Below are 17,353 nucleotides of genomic sequence, written 5' to 3'. Positions count from 1 at the left end.
ATGGGAGCTATAGAGCCAGGACCCTCACCTCTAGCAGGGCAGGAGTTTGAGAGTCAGTGTCTTCATACTACTAATTCCCTAAGGGAGGTGGGATGTTGCGGGGGAGGGGTCCCATCTCAGGACAAGTGGGCCTTTGCTGATTCAAAACTCCAGTTCTCAGGGCTTTCCTAGTGGTCAAGTGGCTTGGACTCCATGTTCCCAGTGCAGGGGGCCCTGGGTTCAATTCTTGGTCAGAGAACTAGATTCCACGTGCTGCAACTAAGGATTCCTCACGCTGCAATTATTAATAAAAGATCCCACAAACTAAAGATTCTGCGTGCGACAGCTAAGACCTGACACAGCTAAATAAATAGATACCTTTTAAAAAGTCAAAAACTCCAGTTCTCAGGGCTAGGGACTGTGTCCTTCAATATAAGCATCAGGAACCTCCACAGACTCTGAAAAGCTCAGGACTCTCTCCTTGGGCATGTGGGAGAAGGAGGGAGAGAAGCTAGCAGACAGTCCAGTTAGAACTGGGCTAGAACTTTTTCCAGAGCGGGAGCCAGGAAAACCAGCTGGGCTCCCTGGATCACAGAGATCTGAGATGAAACCCAGCTGTTCTCAATGCTGTGTGAGTTAGCACAAGTGAATGAATCTCTCTGGGCCTCTCTTTCCTCATCTGCCAAATGGAGATAATACAAGTACCAATATGGCTATTGGGAAGCTATTGGGAAGTCCACAAGCAGGGCTGGGTTAAGGGTGGACTGGCCAGGCTCAGAGTTAATCAATAAATGCTGCTGGAATAACCCCGGAAATATGGTGCAGCTAACCCAGGGCTCCTCGCTGGAGACTTTCCATAACTTTCAAAATGTCAATTGGTCTTCCTCAAAATCCACTGATGCTGGGATCTTCCAGTGGGAATCAAAACCATCTTTTGCCAGCACCCACCTAGGACACATGAATAGATACTTTTTGAAAACTGGTTTCGGGGGAAGAGGAACTCTGGTTTGAAAGTGCATTAAATTACCAGCTGGCCCCTACCCACATCCTAGAAGCCTCTGCCCGAACCAATTCCATAGAGGCTCTTCCTGTTCTCCTCACAGGAGGACCCATTCCTGTGAGGTGAACTTGCTACTCCTCATTACACAGGGGTCCAGACTCCACCTGGAAGGACTCACAAATTTCAATGCTTATGAGGGTTTGGTCCCAAGTGAAACAACAGGGAGTTATGAGAACTTTGGAACTAGGTGGCAGCTTCAGTCAATTGTTGCCCTGTCGGAATGCTGGTGCAGAGGGAAGTAGCTTTAGGATAGAGCCTCAGACCTCCCCCAACTTCATCTCCCTCCCCCATTGTAGGGCCCTCGTAAGATACCCTTCCCCTAAGCCCTGCATATTAGGTTTCTATTGCTGCACAAAAGTGATGACAAATCACAAACTTAGCCCCTAAAAACAAGACCCGTTATTTCAGAATCCTGTAGACCAGAAGTCCAGGCAGGCTCAGCTGAATTCTCTGATTAGGGTTCCGCAAGACCTAAATCACGGTGTTAACCAGGCTGGGCTCTTATCTGGAAGCTCTGGGAAAGATCAGCTTCCACACTCATTCTCTTTGTTGACAGAATTTGGCTTCTTATGGTTGTAGGACTGAGGTCCCCATTTCCTTGCTATGTATCAGCTGAGGGCTGCTCCCTGCTCTTTGTACAAGTCCCCTTCTATCTTCAGAGCCAGCAGAGGCATGCTGAGCCTTCATGCTTTGAATCTCTTTACCCCTTCTGCTAATAGCTTAATAAAACTCCTTTTAAAGGGTTCACATTATTAGACCAGACCCACCCATATAGTCTTCCATTTGCCATATGAGGTAGCGTAACTGCAGGAGTAGCACCTCCTCAGAGTTGAAGCCTCTACTCCCACTCAAAAGGGAGACGGTTGCACAAGGGCAAAAGTCACTGGGGTTTTTCAGAGAATCCTACCCACCACACCCATCTTCCAAGATGGGATAGAAACAGCCCCCTGCCCCAACTTCTGTGAGACCTTGGGTCAGTAACCTCCTCTTTTCAGTCCAGTTTCCTCATCTGTAAAATGGGGTAAGGTGGTGGATAAAATCTAAATCCCTCCCATATCTCACATACTGATTATGAGGCAAGAAGACAGAGCATCTGCCCCTTTGGACTTCAGGGGCCCCACTGCTCAGGATTTGCCTAACCCTTCCAGAAGCACTCCTGCAGGTCTGTGAAAGGGCCTTACTGGGAAAAGCAGTACAGCCACACGACAGGAGACCTGGGTTCGATCCCTGGGCTGGTAAGATCCCCTGGAGAAGGGAATGGCTAACCACACTCCAATATTCTTGCCTGGAGAATTCTATGGGCAGAGGAGCCTGGTGGGCTACAGACAGACCATGGGGTTACAAAGAGTCAGACACGGCTGAGCAACTAACACGCACACACAGCAGAGCCAAGGTGCCCAGTGTAAGAGGCCCAGCCACCTAGCTGGGCTGGGCTGTTGGGAAGTAGCCACTTCTGTTGGCCAGAGACTATGGGTGTCTGTGAAGCCCCACAGACTAGAGTGGGTCCCCCATGGAGTCTGCACAGGGCAAGGTAGCCTACACCTAGTTGATGGAGAAGAGGGGCAAAGACCAGGTCCCTTCCCCCCACCTCTCACCTGGTGCCGACCTTCAGAATCCACCTCCCAGATCCATCCTAACTGCTCCCAGTCTCAGCCTCTGGGTCTCCAAAATGCCTTCGTGGCCTCTTCCTGCCCCTCCCGCCCAGACCCTGTGGGCAGGGGTAGTTGATCCCAGCATCCCAGACCCTCTGGAGTATTCTTGCCCAGGGATGGGTCTGGGGTCTCAGGAGTGTGTCCTCTAGGAGCCCAATCAATCATCCCACATTCCCCACACCCTCCACCCCTTGTAGTAACACAGCCCCTCTTTTCTCAGGCTCCCACCAAGGCGTGGTGGAGGGGCTGGAAGGAGACCCACCCCAACTCTATCCAAGCGCAGGAGCTGGGTAAGAGGCGGGGAAATGAATATTAATTTATCATGATTAGGCAAATCCGGCAGGGAGAGCCGATTCTGGAGGAGGCTAAAAAGATGAATTTCAGCAATAAAATTAAATAAGGACGGACGAGCGGCCCCTCCTCCCTCCCGCTTTGCTGATCTCTCTCTTTCTTACAATTTATGAGGCCAATTATGAAGATGAGGTTGGAAGTTCCTGGAACTTCACTAAATGCAAACGGCGGTCCCTGCTGTTCCCATCAAATTAATTAACCGCGTGCTATTGATGGCCGCTCAAGGCTGACGCAGGCGGCCCACCCTGCGGCCGCCTCCAGGACACAAGAACTCAGAGTCCAGAGCCCATCGGGCCTCCACCACCTTCTGCAGTCCCTACCCAGCACCACAGGGACTCTGGGGACCCCCAATCCAGCCCCAAGCCCTGCCCAGAGCCTTTAAGGACCCTGGGGCATGCACACCGAGGTCGAGATTGGTGGATACACTGACACACACCCGGCTTGTCCACACACATGTGCAAATGTAGAGTCATGAGCCTGCAGCACCCAAACACGGGCCCAGCGATGTACTTTAGGCACACAGGCAAATGGCCCCGCAGTTAGACAAGGGCACAGTGGCAGCCTTGCTGAGGGAACCAGACAGAGCCCGGTGGGTGAGGGCGGTAGGGCTCAGGGTGTCTTGCTGCTGGAGGAACACGATGTCTGCGGCCATTTGCCCGCTCCATCAGCACCAGGCCCCCAGGTCCAGCAGAGTGAAGGGTCAGACAGAGGTTCCACAGTCACTCAAGCACCCCCCATGGCCTGGTGCCAGAGCCCCGCCCAAAGTCCCTCCACCACTGGGTCCTCTCCTTACCTCTGGGATGTCTTTCAGGATGTTCCCTCTAGGCTTTTCACTGGAGCTCAGCTTCTGTACTTACCCCCACTTAGGGGACCAAGGCTGGCACCCCTGGTTCAGACAATAGGGGCGAGGCCCAGAGTCTCAGGCCAGTTTGGGGACTTCAGGCCTGAGGGTCCCCCAGTCCCAGAGCTCAGAAGCAGGGCTGCTCAGGTGTTCTGGAAAACTGTCTGGCTGGAGTCCGGACTAAAGGGCAGAGCTAACAGAGGGCTAAAGGTCTGGAGGCTGAGCCCCTCCTAGGCCTGGGGCAGCAGGTGCCCCAACAGCTGTAGCTGCCGTGTGGGGAGGGCCTGGAAAGGGGCTCTCCTGTTGGGGGAGTGGAGAGGGAGTAAGGCCAACGTCTTCTCCAAGCTGTCGTCCCTCGTCTGGGCAAGAGGCATCCCATTCTGTTCAAAGGGACATGAACTCATAACTCCCCTGTGGTGAAGCAGGACCAAGGGCCTGGGTTTCCCATTCCTTTACTCCTGGAGGACAGGACATAGCTGGGCCTGCCCTCCTCGCCATGTCCACTCTAGGCCTGGGAAACCTTGGCCCTGTGCCCACATTTGCTTCATGAGGAACAGCCAGAACCCAGGAGGAAAGTATGCCCTGGTCTTGTTCCCCTTTCAGTGGCAATGTTATCAACCCAGGCCTTGGGAAAAGATGGTTGTGGTTTAGTTGCTAAGTTGTGTCTGACTCTTGCAATCCCATGGATTGTAGCCCCCCAAGCTCCTCTGTCCATGGGATTTCCATGGGATTTCCCAGGCAAGAATACTGGAGTGGGTTGTCATTTCCTTCTCCTGGGGATCTTCCCAACCGAGGAATCGAACCTGGGTCTCCTGCACTGCAGGCAGATTCTTTACCAACTGAGCTACAAGGGAAGTCAGGAAAAGATGAGGCTCCCAGGTTGGCAGGGTTGGGGCCAAGCAGCTCAGAGAGGATTGTGCCTTGGGCTCAAAGTGTCAGAGGGAAACTGGGAGCCTCAGACTGAGCACAGGGCAGCCCGTCCATGAGGACTGGGCCCCCAGCTTTGCCTACCACCTGCCTTTCCCCTACTCCAGGCATGGGGGGAGGCCCCTCCCCTTCCCCACACCCTACTGCACTTCCAGGGACCTCCTCTACCTCACAGCAGGGCCTGCTCATACCCACCATCCCTTCACTCACTTTGTACAGGGAAAGAACAAGACACACTCTGTGTACTGGTCCTCTATCACTGCAGTAACAAATTTCCACACACCCGATGGCTTAACACACCACCAAGTTCTATTGTTTAGCAGTCTGACACAGGTCTCCCCAGGATAAAACTGAGGTGTTGGCAGGGCTGTGTTCTGTTATGGAGGCTCTAGAGTAGGATCTGTTTCCTTGCCTCTTCCGGTTTCTAGAGGCTGCCCACATTCCATGGCTGGTAGCCCCGTTTATCTTTAAAGGCAGAAACATCACATCTCTCGGACCTTCCTTCCTTCATCACAGCTCTCTAATCTTAGCCAGGAAAGTTCTCCACTTTTAAGGACTCATGATTAGATTGGGCCTATTGGCTGATCTCCTCATTTCAAAATTCTTAATTAAATCTGCAACATCCCTTTCTTACCAAGTAGGGTAATATATTCACAGGTTCCAGAGAATAAACTGTGGATAAGTTTGGGAGACTGTTACCCTGCCAACCACACCTGTGGTCTGGCCAGAGACCACTGAAGCTCAGGGAGAGAGCAATGATGAGCTGAGCTGGAGGCAGGAAGCAGGCCCGTGGGGCCCTTCCTCCTCATTAGGACCAGGTGGTAAGTGGGTGGTGGTTTTGGGGTGCTCAGTTGTAAGACAGTATCTCGGTTCCCACCAGGGCTCCACAATCCAGTCTCCCTTCCAGCAGGATGGGGCACTGAGTTGAAAGTCTGCCCAGGAATCCATTTCAGGCTCTCAAGTGGCTGGTCGTACCCTTTTTTTAGTTTGGACTCAGAGAACTTCCCCCTCTGCCTAACTGGGCAGCCTTTCTCAGGACCAGAGTCCCTGCATTAGATATTCTCCCGGGCTCCAGTGTCCCTGAGAAGCCCAGAGGACACTGCCCTGAGGGTGGGTCTCTCTGGAGGGGGTGGGTACTCTTTTTAACCCATGATTTCCTGTTGCCCTTGCCAGGATGTAGGACCAGGAATCTGCATGGTTTGAAGGTGGTCTCCAGAATTCTGACTCTCAGGGAGGTTGGGGGTGGGGGAGAACCTCCCCTTCCTTCCTCTAAGAGATGGCAGGATGAGGGGCCAGGCCCCTGGTTCCAGACCCAGAAACCAGCACCATCCCTCCCTATGGTTCTGAAGACTTCCTGCGTGCAGGAAGTTATCCTGGGACCCACGGGTTCCTCTTTCTCCTTGTTCTGGAGGCCCTGCTCCTCTGGGGCTGGAGAGGCTGCTGAGCAGGCTGGGGCACTCAAGAGGGAAGTAGCAGCATCCACATTTGGATGCAGACACCCCAGGCTTTGGGCTTCTACCAGCTGCACCCCTTGCTAGGGATAGTGGCGGGCACGGAGACCCCAGTCCAGAGTAGACTAGCTGAGCTCCTAGGGGCCGAAAGCAACCCTGACACCTGGGGGGCCCAGAGAGTCCCAGCTCTTCTTGTCCATTCCAGGGCCCAGGCAGCTACACCTCCCTGTAGGAAAAGCTCCGAGAGGCTCACCTGCCACGAACGCTTGTGCTGTGTGCGTGTGCTCTGCGACCCCAGGGACTGCAGTCCGCCAGGCTCCTCCATGGGATTTTAATGACAAGAATACTGGAGTGGGTTGTCATTTCCTCCTCCAGGGAATATTCCTGAACCAGGGATCGAACTTGCATCCTGCATTAGCAGGAGGATTCTTTACCACTGAGCCACTGGGGAAGTCGCCCTTACGAAGCCTTCTAGTCCTCTGATGTGGCTTCTCTGGTTGGTACTGAGCTGTGAAAGGGGCCCCCCAGCCTCCGTGGCTTTTGATTCCTTCCCTGACATGACCCAGCAGCTGGACTTCAGGGCTCTGAGCGAGAGTTGGGCCCATTCTAAGCTTGCTGGGATCCCCTGACTGAGACCAGGCCAATAAACGCCAGCTCTAGGAGTTTGCAATTAGATGCAGGACTCGGGGCCCGCCCCTTTGCTGTTTTGCACAGCCAACACTCTGGCGGATCCCAACTCTGGCCCAGGCTCCTCGCAGCCACCTTCTCTTGCCTCTGAGCCGTATTACACTTGGTATGCCAAACCTTCCCACCCGACTGCTCCCCTCACCAAATCTTTCCTGTCCTGTAAGCTCCGGCCTCCAAAACCACCCTGATACCCCTAGCTGGCCTCTCCGAGCTGCTCAAACTAAGCCCCTCAGCTCGACTTTCAGTCCTCTACCAGCCTGGCCTTCTGATTCCCACCCGGCACACAGCATCCTCTCTTAAAGCAGGTTTAGTTATCCCCAAAGAGAACGGTTTACCCTTTTCAAATAGGCTATTTCCTGCGAAGTTGCCCCTTGCCTCCTCCAGGCAGCACAGCGTTCCCGGACTGTCTCAGCCCTGTCAATGGCACACAGGTCACTTGTTACATTTGAAACTGTTCACTTTCACCGAGCCTTGTTACGTTTGTTCACATCCTTAGGTATTGCCTATTCTAGGACATGCTGATGGGTAGACAAGCCTAATTCCCGGCTCCATGAATCCTCCCTCTTAATGTCCACCCCTACTCCTTTCTGAGTTGTTCAGGAGCTGACTCAGGCCTGGCCCGTTTGGAGAACTGTTAACTTGCCTGGGTTCCCATTCACCTCCAGTCTCTGTCCCTTCCCAGGAGAAAGGCAGGCAGAGGCTACAGCAGCTCACAGACACACCAGGCAGGCTGAATCTCAAGAGCACTTTATTGGGCCCCTGGCCTTCAAATGCTGTCCTCGTCGACCCTGGGGCGCCCCCGCCCCACACTGCCAGCTGCACTGCTAGGGAGGTGGGTGGAGGAAGCACCTCGGAGCGGCTCGTTTGCTCTGAAGGGTCTTGGGTGATGCTGGGCCACAGTATTGTGCCTCTCCCCTGCAGCCCCCATCCCACCCCCAGTAGCTAGACCCTCCTTGGGGTAGAGAAGTGGGGATGCCTGGGCCTCCAAAGCAGGAAGCTGGCCCCAAGCCAGGTACCAGTTCCTGCCTAAAATGGGCAGGGGGCCATGTGCACAACTCTTCGAGGGCAATGGTGAGGTAGACAGGGTAACACCTGACCCTGCTGCAGAGAGCGCCAAGCCATCCTGGGAGCGAGGCTGGCCCTTCCCAAGCCCAGAGGAGCCAGTGGTTGACACAGTGAGGTTCAGCCTGCTGAGGCTGGCTGAATGGCCAAGAGGGGCAGCCAGGTCACCAGTCCCGCTCGGCGGGTTCTCGGTAGGGCAGGCCTAAGAACCTGAAGACATCCTTCTCAGTGGGGGTGGGCAGCACTTGGCCAGAGCCCACCTTGAGGCCTTGGGCACTGCGGACCACAGCTGTGCTGAGGGCATGCTCTGACAAGCTCATGCCCTTGGTCTTGGCCAGAGCCCGCATGGAGCGGTTGAAGTGGGCAGAGCCGGTGAAGTAGAGCAGGGCGCAAGCGAGCTCGCTGTAGGGAACGACAATGATGTCCAGTCGTCGGTGCCGCCGCCCTGGCCCCGGGAGCTGGCACACACCCAGGTACTTCTGCTGCTGGCCGTTCTCCTCGTGGCTCACCAGGTCATCCGTCAGGAACCCTGGCCCAACACAGGAGGGCGCTGGCAGGGTGGGGAGCCAGGGCCTGGGCTGCCCAGCCCAGGGCCGTCTGACCTCCCAGGCCTCTCCTGATTATCCCTGGGTCCTCTGTCCCCAGCTTGTCCATTTATTTGCAGGCTTTCTTCAGGCCTGTGTCCTTTTCTATAGAATATGCATAGTAACTCCTCCTATGGCCCACTCCCACCCGCTACACTGGGGGCATGGAAAGATCCGATGAACCCTTGACCTGCAGCACCTCTGGGAGGTGTGAGGAGCTGATTCATCTCTTCCCGGCAGTGGCTCTGGCCCCAGGGGAGAGGTGGGTTCTGGTGGAGCAGCCTCCCCTGCTTCCTGCCTAGCGATGGAACTTTGAGGCTCTCTAGCCTGGGGGCCACCTTGCCCCTGCCCACCTGCTCACCTGGGGGTGGGGCTTATACCTTGCTGCCGGAGGCTGTCCAAGAGGCGGCTGAAAACGCCCTGGTGAGAGCGGCCATCCGGGTGGGTAAGCAGCACGTCCATGTCACCACAGGTTGCCTTTCCCCGACGGTATGAACCACATGCCACGCACAGCAGCCCGGGGTTGAGGGCCTGAGCTGCTTTCCGGACCTGGGAGAGGACAGTGAGGAGGGTGAGGGCTGTGGGCCTTCCCTGTCCCAGGAGCCCACACACCCCTTGGGTTCCAAGCCAATCCCTGGATGCAAGGTCCAGCCTGAGAGAGAGCCTCAAGGAACAGAAGAGGAGCTCCATCCACCCTGGGGAGCGTGCCTTGCTGGGACAGAAGAGAAGAAAACGCGCTCACACCACTGGGTGCGGCCTGGGGAGAGATGAGAAGGCTGTGCTCGGATTCTGAGGGAAGCTGTGGCTCTTTCCCTCTAGAGCTCTTCAAGAGCAGACAGACATACCTTCTCTGGGGTCTGCCCCAACCCATACACCCAAGTGTGTGAAGCTCCACTGAGTACAGAGGGCCAGGTGCCAAGGAGCCCTCAGCCAGGTCTTAGCAGCCCCAGGTATCTTTGGATTCAGAGCTAAATGCAGAGTGTGTGAGTTGGGGCTTGAAGCCTGACAGGTGGTTGGCAGGGTGCCCCTAGTCCAGGCCTCTGGGGAGACAGAACCCAGAAATATAATTGCATGTGTAGGGAAGGAAAGGAGAGAGCAAAGAGGGAGGGAAATCTGAGCCAGTGGCCACATCCTTACTTGGAGGAATGGGGCTCGGTGTGGAGGGAGCTGAGGCTGAGGGATCATGGTGCACTGAGTGGGTGGGGCCGAGGGAGGTTAAGCCCATTAGTCTCCACACCAGAAACACTGAGGCCTTTCGTATGCGGATAGCTTCCCAGTCTCTACCGCAGGACACTGAGATTTCTGGGACCTTGGATACTTCAATTCTCCTGACAGGCAGGCTTTGCTAATCCCCTCAACCCCCTTCTTGAGAGTGTGGGAGGAGGCCTAGGATGGATAATCCCATCAAAACCTCCTAAAACTGGAGAACTTAAATGGGGAGAGTGGGCCCTTCTGTTCCAGTGGGTTGGGGCTGGAGGCTCGCTGGGGCATTCTCTGTGCCCAGACACCGTGGCTGAGTGACAGACAGGTCATCACTGGCACTAAGGCCCAGTGATGGGTGGACAAAGGCGCTTGCCTGTCCATCCCACACCAGCCTCATAGTCACGTGACTGGGAGAAGAGCTGGAGGGTGATTTTAGCTAAGCTGGGCCAGTCTCCAGGGAGTCCTGCCATATTAGAATCATAGGCCATAGTGAGCAAACCAGTCCCTAACCTTAATGCCAGCTGAACAAATGATACATCTCACCCTAAATGTACCCTAGTCTCCCTCTAATCTAGGTTTTACATGAATTTAACCCCTAACCCAACTCTAAACCAAACCCTAATCTTGGCCAAACCTTATTTCTAGGACAATCATAAATTTTAACGAAAAGCATCCAACACTAAGAAAACTCTACTGATTCAGGTCTAACCTTAACTTGACTCTGGATCTAGCTTTCCTCCAACCCCAAACCTAATCCTACTGGCACTGTGCCTTTACACCAATTCTAACCCAAACCTTGAACCAGCCTTCAGAGGGCTGCAGAAGGTATGTACTTCTGAAAAGAGATATACAACTTTGTGCATTTTTACAGACTGTGGACAGAGAAGAGTCCATGATTTTCATTAGGTTCTCAAAGAAGTTTGTGAGTCAAAAAATGCTAAGAACCTCTGCCCTGATCCACCCTACCCTAGCCCAGTTCAAATCCCAATATCTTCAAGTAGTTCTGACCATAATCCAGCTCTGATCAAGCCCTGACATTAACCCAGTCCTAACACCATCCTAGCACCTAAGCCAGGGCTAACTCTGCCTGATACTGAGACCCCTGCCCCAGAGAGCTAGTGCTGCAACCCTTCCCTACCTAAGCCAACTTGCTCTTTGCCCACTAGTTCCAGTCTCTGGCGGCCCACAGCTTCCTCTGCCTGCTGGGCTCCCCCGCTGAGGGATCAGGAGTTCCTGGCTTTGAGCCAGGCCCTGACCCTATAGCAGTGGCTCTCCTTACTGCCCTGGGACACCTGCTTACTGTCTGCTCAATCTCTGCAGCTTCCTCCCTGGGCATGCGGTCTAGGAAGTCATCATAATGCTTCAGGCCAATGGCCTGCTGGGTAGTCAGACAGGCCTGGTTTCGGATGTCTTCTAAGCTCCGGAAACCCTGAAATAAAGAAGCCAGATGGGAAGGCTATGAGGATCCAGAACCAACGAAGAGACAGTGAATAAGCAGACACACAAGGTTTTCATCATCTCTAGACTCCAAGGAAAGCATGAGGCAGGAGCAAGCCCAGGGTCTGTAATCAGTGGGACTTGGGAAAGGCACGGGGCATGGAAGACACACCTCAACCCAGCCCTGCCCCTATCCTAAAACACTCATTCATCATCTCATCAATCTGGGGGTGATTCTGGGCATGGCTGGGTTTGGGAACCACTGTTCTGGATTCTCAGCCCCCAGGTCTGGTCTGCTCAGGAAGGCCCTTGTTTTTCTGGGGGACAGAGAAATATACTTCTTGTCTCTGCCTACACCACAGACTAAGCCTCAAAGATACCAAACAGGGTAGTTCTGAGAGCCAAGGGAGGATCTGCATGGGCCCTGGTCCCTTTGAGAAGTGATCCCTCTCTAGTCTGGGTTCATTCTCATCAAAGCATAGGGCGAGAGAAGTGTGGGACAGGAGCTCTAAGATACAGTAAAACTGAAGTGGGGGCTAGGACAGGATGTGACCTGATGGTACCACATTTGGGCAGTCTTGGTTCCAGCTCCCCAGATGTTGGAGAAGAGCTCTAAGACAGGCACGCTTTCGCTGATGTGGTCCAGCTTCCGCAGATGCCCGCTCTCCAGGATCTCGACAATCTTCTCAGCCATCCGCTTTCCAATCCCAGGGATACCAAAGGCCTCCTAGGGGAAGAGGAGGCAGAGGCAGGAAGGAAAGGTGGGAAGGAAGGAAAGGTGAGAAGATGGGAGGAGCAGATTCAGCAGTGGGGAAACTGACTCCTTTAGCAGATGTCTTGAGTGAAAGCCAGTCTGGTTGGTGGGCAACTGATAGCTGTGTAAAGCTTGGGCACAGCTGAAGATGAGAAGTCTGGCTGGAGTGGGCTGAGTAACTTGTCTGCTGGTTCCCAGAGGATGGAGCTCAGCACAGGGAGCAGAGGAAGGGCAGCGGTGATGACACTGGGCAGCGTCACCACAGCAGGGGGGCCCGTGTGAGGCTTTACCCTGTATCGGGTCCTGCACTACATGGGTCATCCCTTTGAGTCCTCACGGGAACACTGTGTTTGTTACTATTCTTAGTCCCTTTTTACTCATGAGGAGACTGATGCTCAGAGGATTTGAATAACTGGCTTAAAGTCAGGCAGTTAGTGAATAATGGGAACCAGAATTCAAACCCTGGCCTGTTGATCTTCAGAGACTCAACTTTCAAGCAACTTTTTTATTACGGAAAAACTCGAAAGTAAAAGAGTATACTGAACCCCACAGACCCAACACCCAGCTTTTGTAATTATCAAGATTTTTGCCAAGCTGCTTTCATTAATCTCCCTGTTTTCTTTTGTGAAAGTCCCAGACATCAGAAAATGTTAAGCCCTCCACCTGACCCCCACTACAGAAGACCCCCACCCAGCCCCCCACATGTCCTCCCCTGGCCCCCAGGTACCTGGTAGGAGGTGACAGGCTTGTGGAAGCTCTTCAGGGCATTGATGGCCTTGGCATAGCCCAGGGCCCTCCACTTGTCTCCCTGAACGCTGTAGGCTTTGGCCAGTACTTCCAGCTTCTCTGTGATATGGGGGTTGTGGTTGATTGCCTTCTGGCTTGAAGGCTGTGCACAGACCCACTTATCCAGGCCCTCGGGGGCTGGGCTAGGCTCACCATCTCCCTCAAAGGGGGTGGGGTAGCGGCCGCTGATCAGGGCTTCCAGATCAGCAGCGCTAACCTGGGTCTCTTCCCCGTCACTGGCTTCACCATCAGAGCTGGTCTTGAGATAGGGAAGGAGAAGAGACAGTAAGTTCATGCCGCCCATGAGGAGGGCTCCTTCGAGGTGGGGGCTGAGTTTCCTAGTCAGACCCAAGTATGATGCTGGGTTTTCTGCAACAGACCTGGATCTGCTTAAGTGTGGGGCCGTGTTCCACCTGGCTTCCCCTAGTGCCCAGCCCTAGGATCCCCAGTGAAATGTGGTAGATAGGCAAATACAGGAGTGATGAATGCTGGGAAGAATTAAAAGACTTCTCAATAAAGACAGCCGTCCTCTCTCAGGGGCCTGAAACTTTCTGAACACCAGGCCCTCCCTGTTTCTGTGATCTAGTTCCCAGGAGAAGGGAGCCGTGGGGGCTGGGAGACTCCTGACCTGGGCTTGGATGCTTGCAACCGCATCTGCCCTCCAGGAAGGAGATACAGGTCTGGTGGGAGGTCGGGAAGGAGACAGGGCTGTCCTGGGCTGAGCCTCACCAGCTCCAGGAGGCGTAAAAGAGACTTGGTCTGCCTTGCTGAGCTGTGCTTGATCCAGGTACCTGCAGGATGGTGATGGCAGGTTAAGACACCAGAGTCTCACCACATATCTGTTTCCAATCCTTGTCGACTCTGAAATCTTTTTTTTTTAATGTTTCTAATTAAGACAATGAGAGTTTAATAGCTCAAGAAAACATTTGAGGAAAGACTTGGACCAGCCCACCTCTTGGGGGTGAAGATGCCGAATCCTGCTGTGTCCACCAGCCTTCTCTCCTGCAGGCACGAGCTCAGCCAGGCTGACTTCACCAGCTGAGCACCTGGGGGCAGCTGGGGCAGTCTAAGGAGGCGGAGGGCTCGCTCACAGTCCATGCCTTCATCCACCACAATGTGAGTGACCCCTGGGGCCTGAGCAGGGCATATCTGGCCACCATGCTGGACAATCTGCTTCTCAAAGAGTTCTGCCCGGGCTCTCCCAATGCCGGTGGGCAGAACATGCACCCGCACGGAGCTCAGCCACTCTGTGGAGGGGGCATCCAGACGCCTGCTGTCATACTCAGACATGATCCAAATGAACCCTTCACAGTCCCCTTCCCCCAGTCATTTTCCTCCACCCTGCCTTCTGGGCATTCCACCACAGTATACAGTTAATTTCCTCATGGGCCATCGCCTGATATAACAGGCAAAGATTCTGATACGTCCTGTTCCCTGATGTAACCTAGAACTGTGTCTGGCACATTGCAGGGAGCCTATAAATCACTTCATTTGATCATTTATTCTTTCAACACATATTAATAGACACTTATTATGTATCAGGCACAAGGCACATGCTTTGCTACTATAGGCCTCACAGTCTAATATATTCCCCTCTCCCAACCCAGCCTACCATGTAAGTTTTTGCCATCTATTTGTCACTTTGGCTGCAAAATAGCATAACTCTGGGGACCTGAGAAGGATCCCCTCCCCTCACCAGCAGGCAGCTTCCTAGAGGAAAGGATTGTATCAGTCATTTCCTTAGGGACCAGGGGGTAGTTTCTGATTTATAGAGGCCTCGGGGTGTGGTAGAAGATGAAAGAGCAAGTCACCTGTCGAAGACTGGGGACCAAGTTTAGGACAAGGGAGGTACAAACAAACCTGCAGGCTCTGGGTGGGCAGAGTTAGCTGTCGTATCTGATTCTGGGCATGAAAGATGTAAGAAGCCTGAGGCTCAAGCACATGAGGGCCCTAAGGGTGGGTCCACTCACCTCCTGCTGCTTCTCTGTCTTCCCTCTTGGGAATCTTTGCAAGAGTTGTTGATGACGGATTGGTGTGAATTTTCTTCCGCTTGGGAAATGCCTTCAAGATGCCCTTGGGGTCCATTGAGGTATGGCTGGACCCAAGCCTTTCTGTTGGAAGGTTGATCAGGGCAGTTGTCATGTGCAACCCAGACTTGGGGCTCCCCAACCCCTCTATGAAGGTGGGGTCTCTACTGACAACAGTTTGGGGACAGTAGCCAAGTTCCCAGGAGTCTCACAAAACCCAACTAAACTTGGCTTAGCCTAGCTCTACACATGGACAAAGGAGCCTGGTAGGCTACAATCCATAGGGCCACAAAGAGTCAGACACTACTGAAGTGACTTAGCATGCACAATCACCAGTCTTTCAGAATACTGGGGAAAATAAGAAGAGTGGAAATATCCAGGGAACTTTTGAAGGGGGAACAAATGACATCATGGGCTTCCCTGGTGGCTCAGATGGTAAAGAATCTGCCTGCAATGTGGGAGACGGGAGTTTGATCCTCGGGTCCGGAAGATTCCCAGAAGGGAATGGCTATCCACTTCTTCCCCTGAGAATTCCATGGACAGAAAAGCCCGATGGGCTACAGTCCATGGGGTCCAAGGAGTCAGACAGGACTCAGCGACTCCCACTTTCACTTTCAAAGGGTATCATTCCCCAGGGGGCTGCTTTGAAGATTAACTGTGCAGTATCTGCTCCTGCTGCATTCCACTTCCAAAAAGCTTTACGAAAATGGGATACCAGACTAGGAACGGGCTCCATCTTTAGGGAGTGGGGATTGGTGGTGGGGGCGAGGGGGAACCTGTTTATTTTTCTCTACCCGCATCACAGGCCCGCAGAGGAAAACGGGGAGGGTTGGGGTGGCTGGTGGAGTTTAGGGAGCCGGGGTGAGGAACGCCCTGCACCTGCTCTGGTCTTGGACCTCTCGGCACCGGAACGCGCAGGCCCGCAGCTGCAGGGAGACGCACGACTGCAGCAGGTGTGGGGCGCCTTCCGGGACTGTGGAGTCTTGGCCTCACAGCTGGGGGTGGAGAAGACGCTGGCAGGTGTGAGGCACCCGCCGCGTACCGCAGCTGCCGCGCGCCAGGGACTCCCTGGGTGGGGCTAGGGGAGCGCTGGACTGTCCGGATCCTGTCCTGAGGATTCCTCCCCACTCCCCAGATTTGGTACAGAATAGGGTCAACTCCGGACCCGACGGGTCACCGGGGATGGACAGGCATAAACTACTTACCAGAGCAGCCAATGAGAGCAGACGGAGGGCGCGGGGTTCGCGGGGTGGGAACAGGCCAATGCCCAGAACATCTTCCGGGTCATCCGGAAGTGACCCTAGGCGGAACGGTTGCCATGGCAGTGGCCAGGCACGCGGCTCGTTGGAGGGAAGATGGCGGTGACCGGCTGGCTGGAGAGTCTGCGGGCGGCAGAGAAGACGGCGCTGCTGCAAGACGGTAACTCGAGCCCCCACCCCCCCCAATCCGCGAGCACCTTGTTCCTTTCCACCAGGGTCCAGCCCTCCGCGCTGGCGCCCCCGGGACGGGCCCAGCCCGGAGGGTAAGGCTGGAAGGTCGCAGCCTCCTGCCAGGGCAAGTTCTGCATTTGCAGATGAAGAAACCGAGGCTCATATAGATGAGGCGACTGGAACACCCTTCTCTGAACACCCCTAGTTTCCTCCACACTACCTCGCTCCTCTCTGCGTTCTGTTACTAATAAATAATTCTTTTCATGTTCACTATGTCATTTGCTCTTCACCGCAGTCCCGAGAGGCTGTTTTCCACTGTTTTACAGAAGAGGAAACTGAAATCCAGGATTTTAGGTCGGCTGCAGCTCCCCCAGTCAGTGGTAAAAGTGGATCTTGACCTGGGATCCCATGAACCCCAGTCTGGAGATGTGTCATAAGAGACGCAGGACACCTGCGCTGTAGTTAGGACTTTGCCTTTAATTTAGCGTGGGCTCCCCAGTCGGCCTCTTATATTTGAACCTCACTTTCCTCATCTGTAAAATGAGGTGAATTGATTATCTCTGTTATCTCTGAGGTCCTTTGCACTTGTAATGTTATGTTTGTAAGTGAACTTCTACATGTTCCTTGGGTCTTTAAAGGAGACAAAGCAACGCTTCCCGCCCCACCCCACCCCCTCCCCCGCCACTTCCCCCATTCCTGCTGGTTCTGGAAGAGGTAGACACAGGGGTATGGAATTCTGACTTTCTAACACCCTAGGATTGGCCAGTGCTTGACGGTCCCTTCCCGGACCCACTTGGCAGCCAGAATGAATTCGGTCTGAATTCCTTGTAGCTTTCAGGAAACTGGCAGGGACTGAAATCCACAGGTAGAGGCCAGTCAAGAAAGCTTGGAAAGTGAAATCAGCTGGTCATTTGCTCCTTTATTCAGGCAGCATTTAGGGATGCTTTTACTGTGTGTTAAGTTGTGTGCTAGAGCAGATAGAAAACGACATGTTTCAGGAGTTCCCATAGTGGTCAAGAAAAAAAAGGTAAATAAATGAGAGAGTATGTGTTAAGTAGAAGTTGGACTTTTCTATAGAATGCCATGAGAGCACAGAGGTGGAAATGGTTCTTTCAGGAAGAT

At 53.9% G+C, this 17,353-nt stretch overlaps 2 protein-coding genes across 4 annotated transcripts in view; one reads left to right on the top strand and one right to left on the bottom strand.

Annotated features, from left to right (window-relative positions):
• Positions 1 to 7,678: 7,678 nt before the first annotated feature.
• Positions 7,679 to 16,102, bottom strand: POLL (DNA polymerase lambda). Of its 3 annotated transcripts, XM_027529063.1 has the most exons (10): positions 16,007 to 16,102; positions 14,745 to 14,885; positions 13,727 to 14,021; positions 13,403 to 13,565; positions 12,928 to 13,033; positions 12,716 to 12,834; positions 11,788 to 11,961; positions 11,098 to 11,226; positions 8,975 to 9,143; positions 7,680 to 8,539 (listed from the first exon to the last, which is right to left on the bottom strand). In XM_027529063.1, exons 2-10 carry the CDS (start codon positions 14,857 to 14,859, stop codon positions 8,175 to 8,177), a joined length of 1,635 nt encoding a protein of 544 aa, XP_027384864.1. In that variant the 5' UTR covers positions 14,860 to 14,885; positions 16,007 to 16,102; the 3' UTR covers positions 7,680 to 8,174. The 3 variants fall into 3 exon arrangements, with proteins under 3 accessions (XP_027384863.1, XP_027384864.1, XP_027384862.1); XM_027529062.1 differs by lacking the exon at positions 16,007 to 16,102 and adding an exon at positions 15,681 to 15,992 and having other exon boundaries at positions 7,679 to 8,539; positions 12,716 to 13,033; XM_027529061.1 differs by having other exon boundaries at positions 12,716 to 13,033; positions 16,007 to 16,101.
• Positions 16,103 to 17,353, top strand: part of DPCD (deleted in primary ciliary dyskinesia homolog (mouse)) — a 21,351-nt gene continuing 20,100 nt past the window's right edge. Inside the window, exon 1 of the mRNA XM_027529064.1 lies at positions 16,103 to 16,220. Coding sequence (XP_027384865.1) covers positions 16,157 to 16,220 — 64 coding nt within the window. The 5' untranslated portion in view covers positions 16,103 to 16,156. The remainder of the gene's footprint in view (positions 16,221 to 17,353) is intronic.

The sequence above is a fragment of the Bos indicus x Bos taurus genome, chromosome 26, assembly GCF_003369695.1.
Source record: "Bos indicus x Bos taurus breed Angus x Brahman F1 hybrid chromosome 26, Bos_hybrid_MaternalHap_v2.0, whole genome shotgun sequence".
Taxonomy (NCBI): Eukaryota; Metazoa; Chordata; class Mammalia; order Artiodactyla; family Bovidae; genus Bos; species Bos indicus x Bos taurus.
Note: the sequence above shows the minus strand (reverse complement) of the source record. Positions and strands in the feature narration are given on the sequence as shown.

Coding starts and splice junctions, on each gene's coding strand:
- POLL (XM_027529061.1), bottom strand. CDS start 14,859: ATGGACCCCAAGGGCATCTTGAAGGCATTTCCCAAGCGGAAGAAAATT. Junction 13,034..13,402: donor TTGCAAGCATCCAAGCCCAG/GTCAGGAGTCTC, acceptor CCCTATCTCAAG/ACCAGCTCTGATGGTGAAGC. Junction 11,962..12,715: donor AGCCTGTCACCTCCTACCAG/GTACCTGGGGGC, acceptor CTCTTCCCCTAG/GAGGCCTTTGGTATCCCTGG.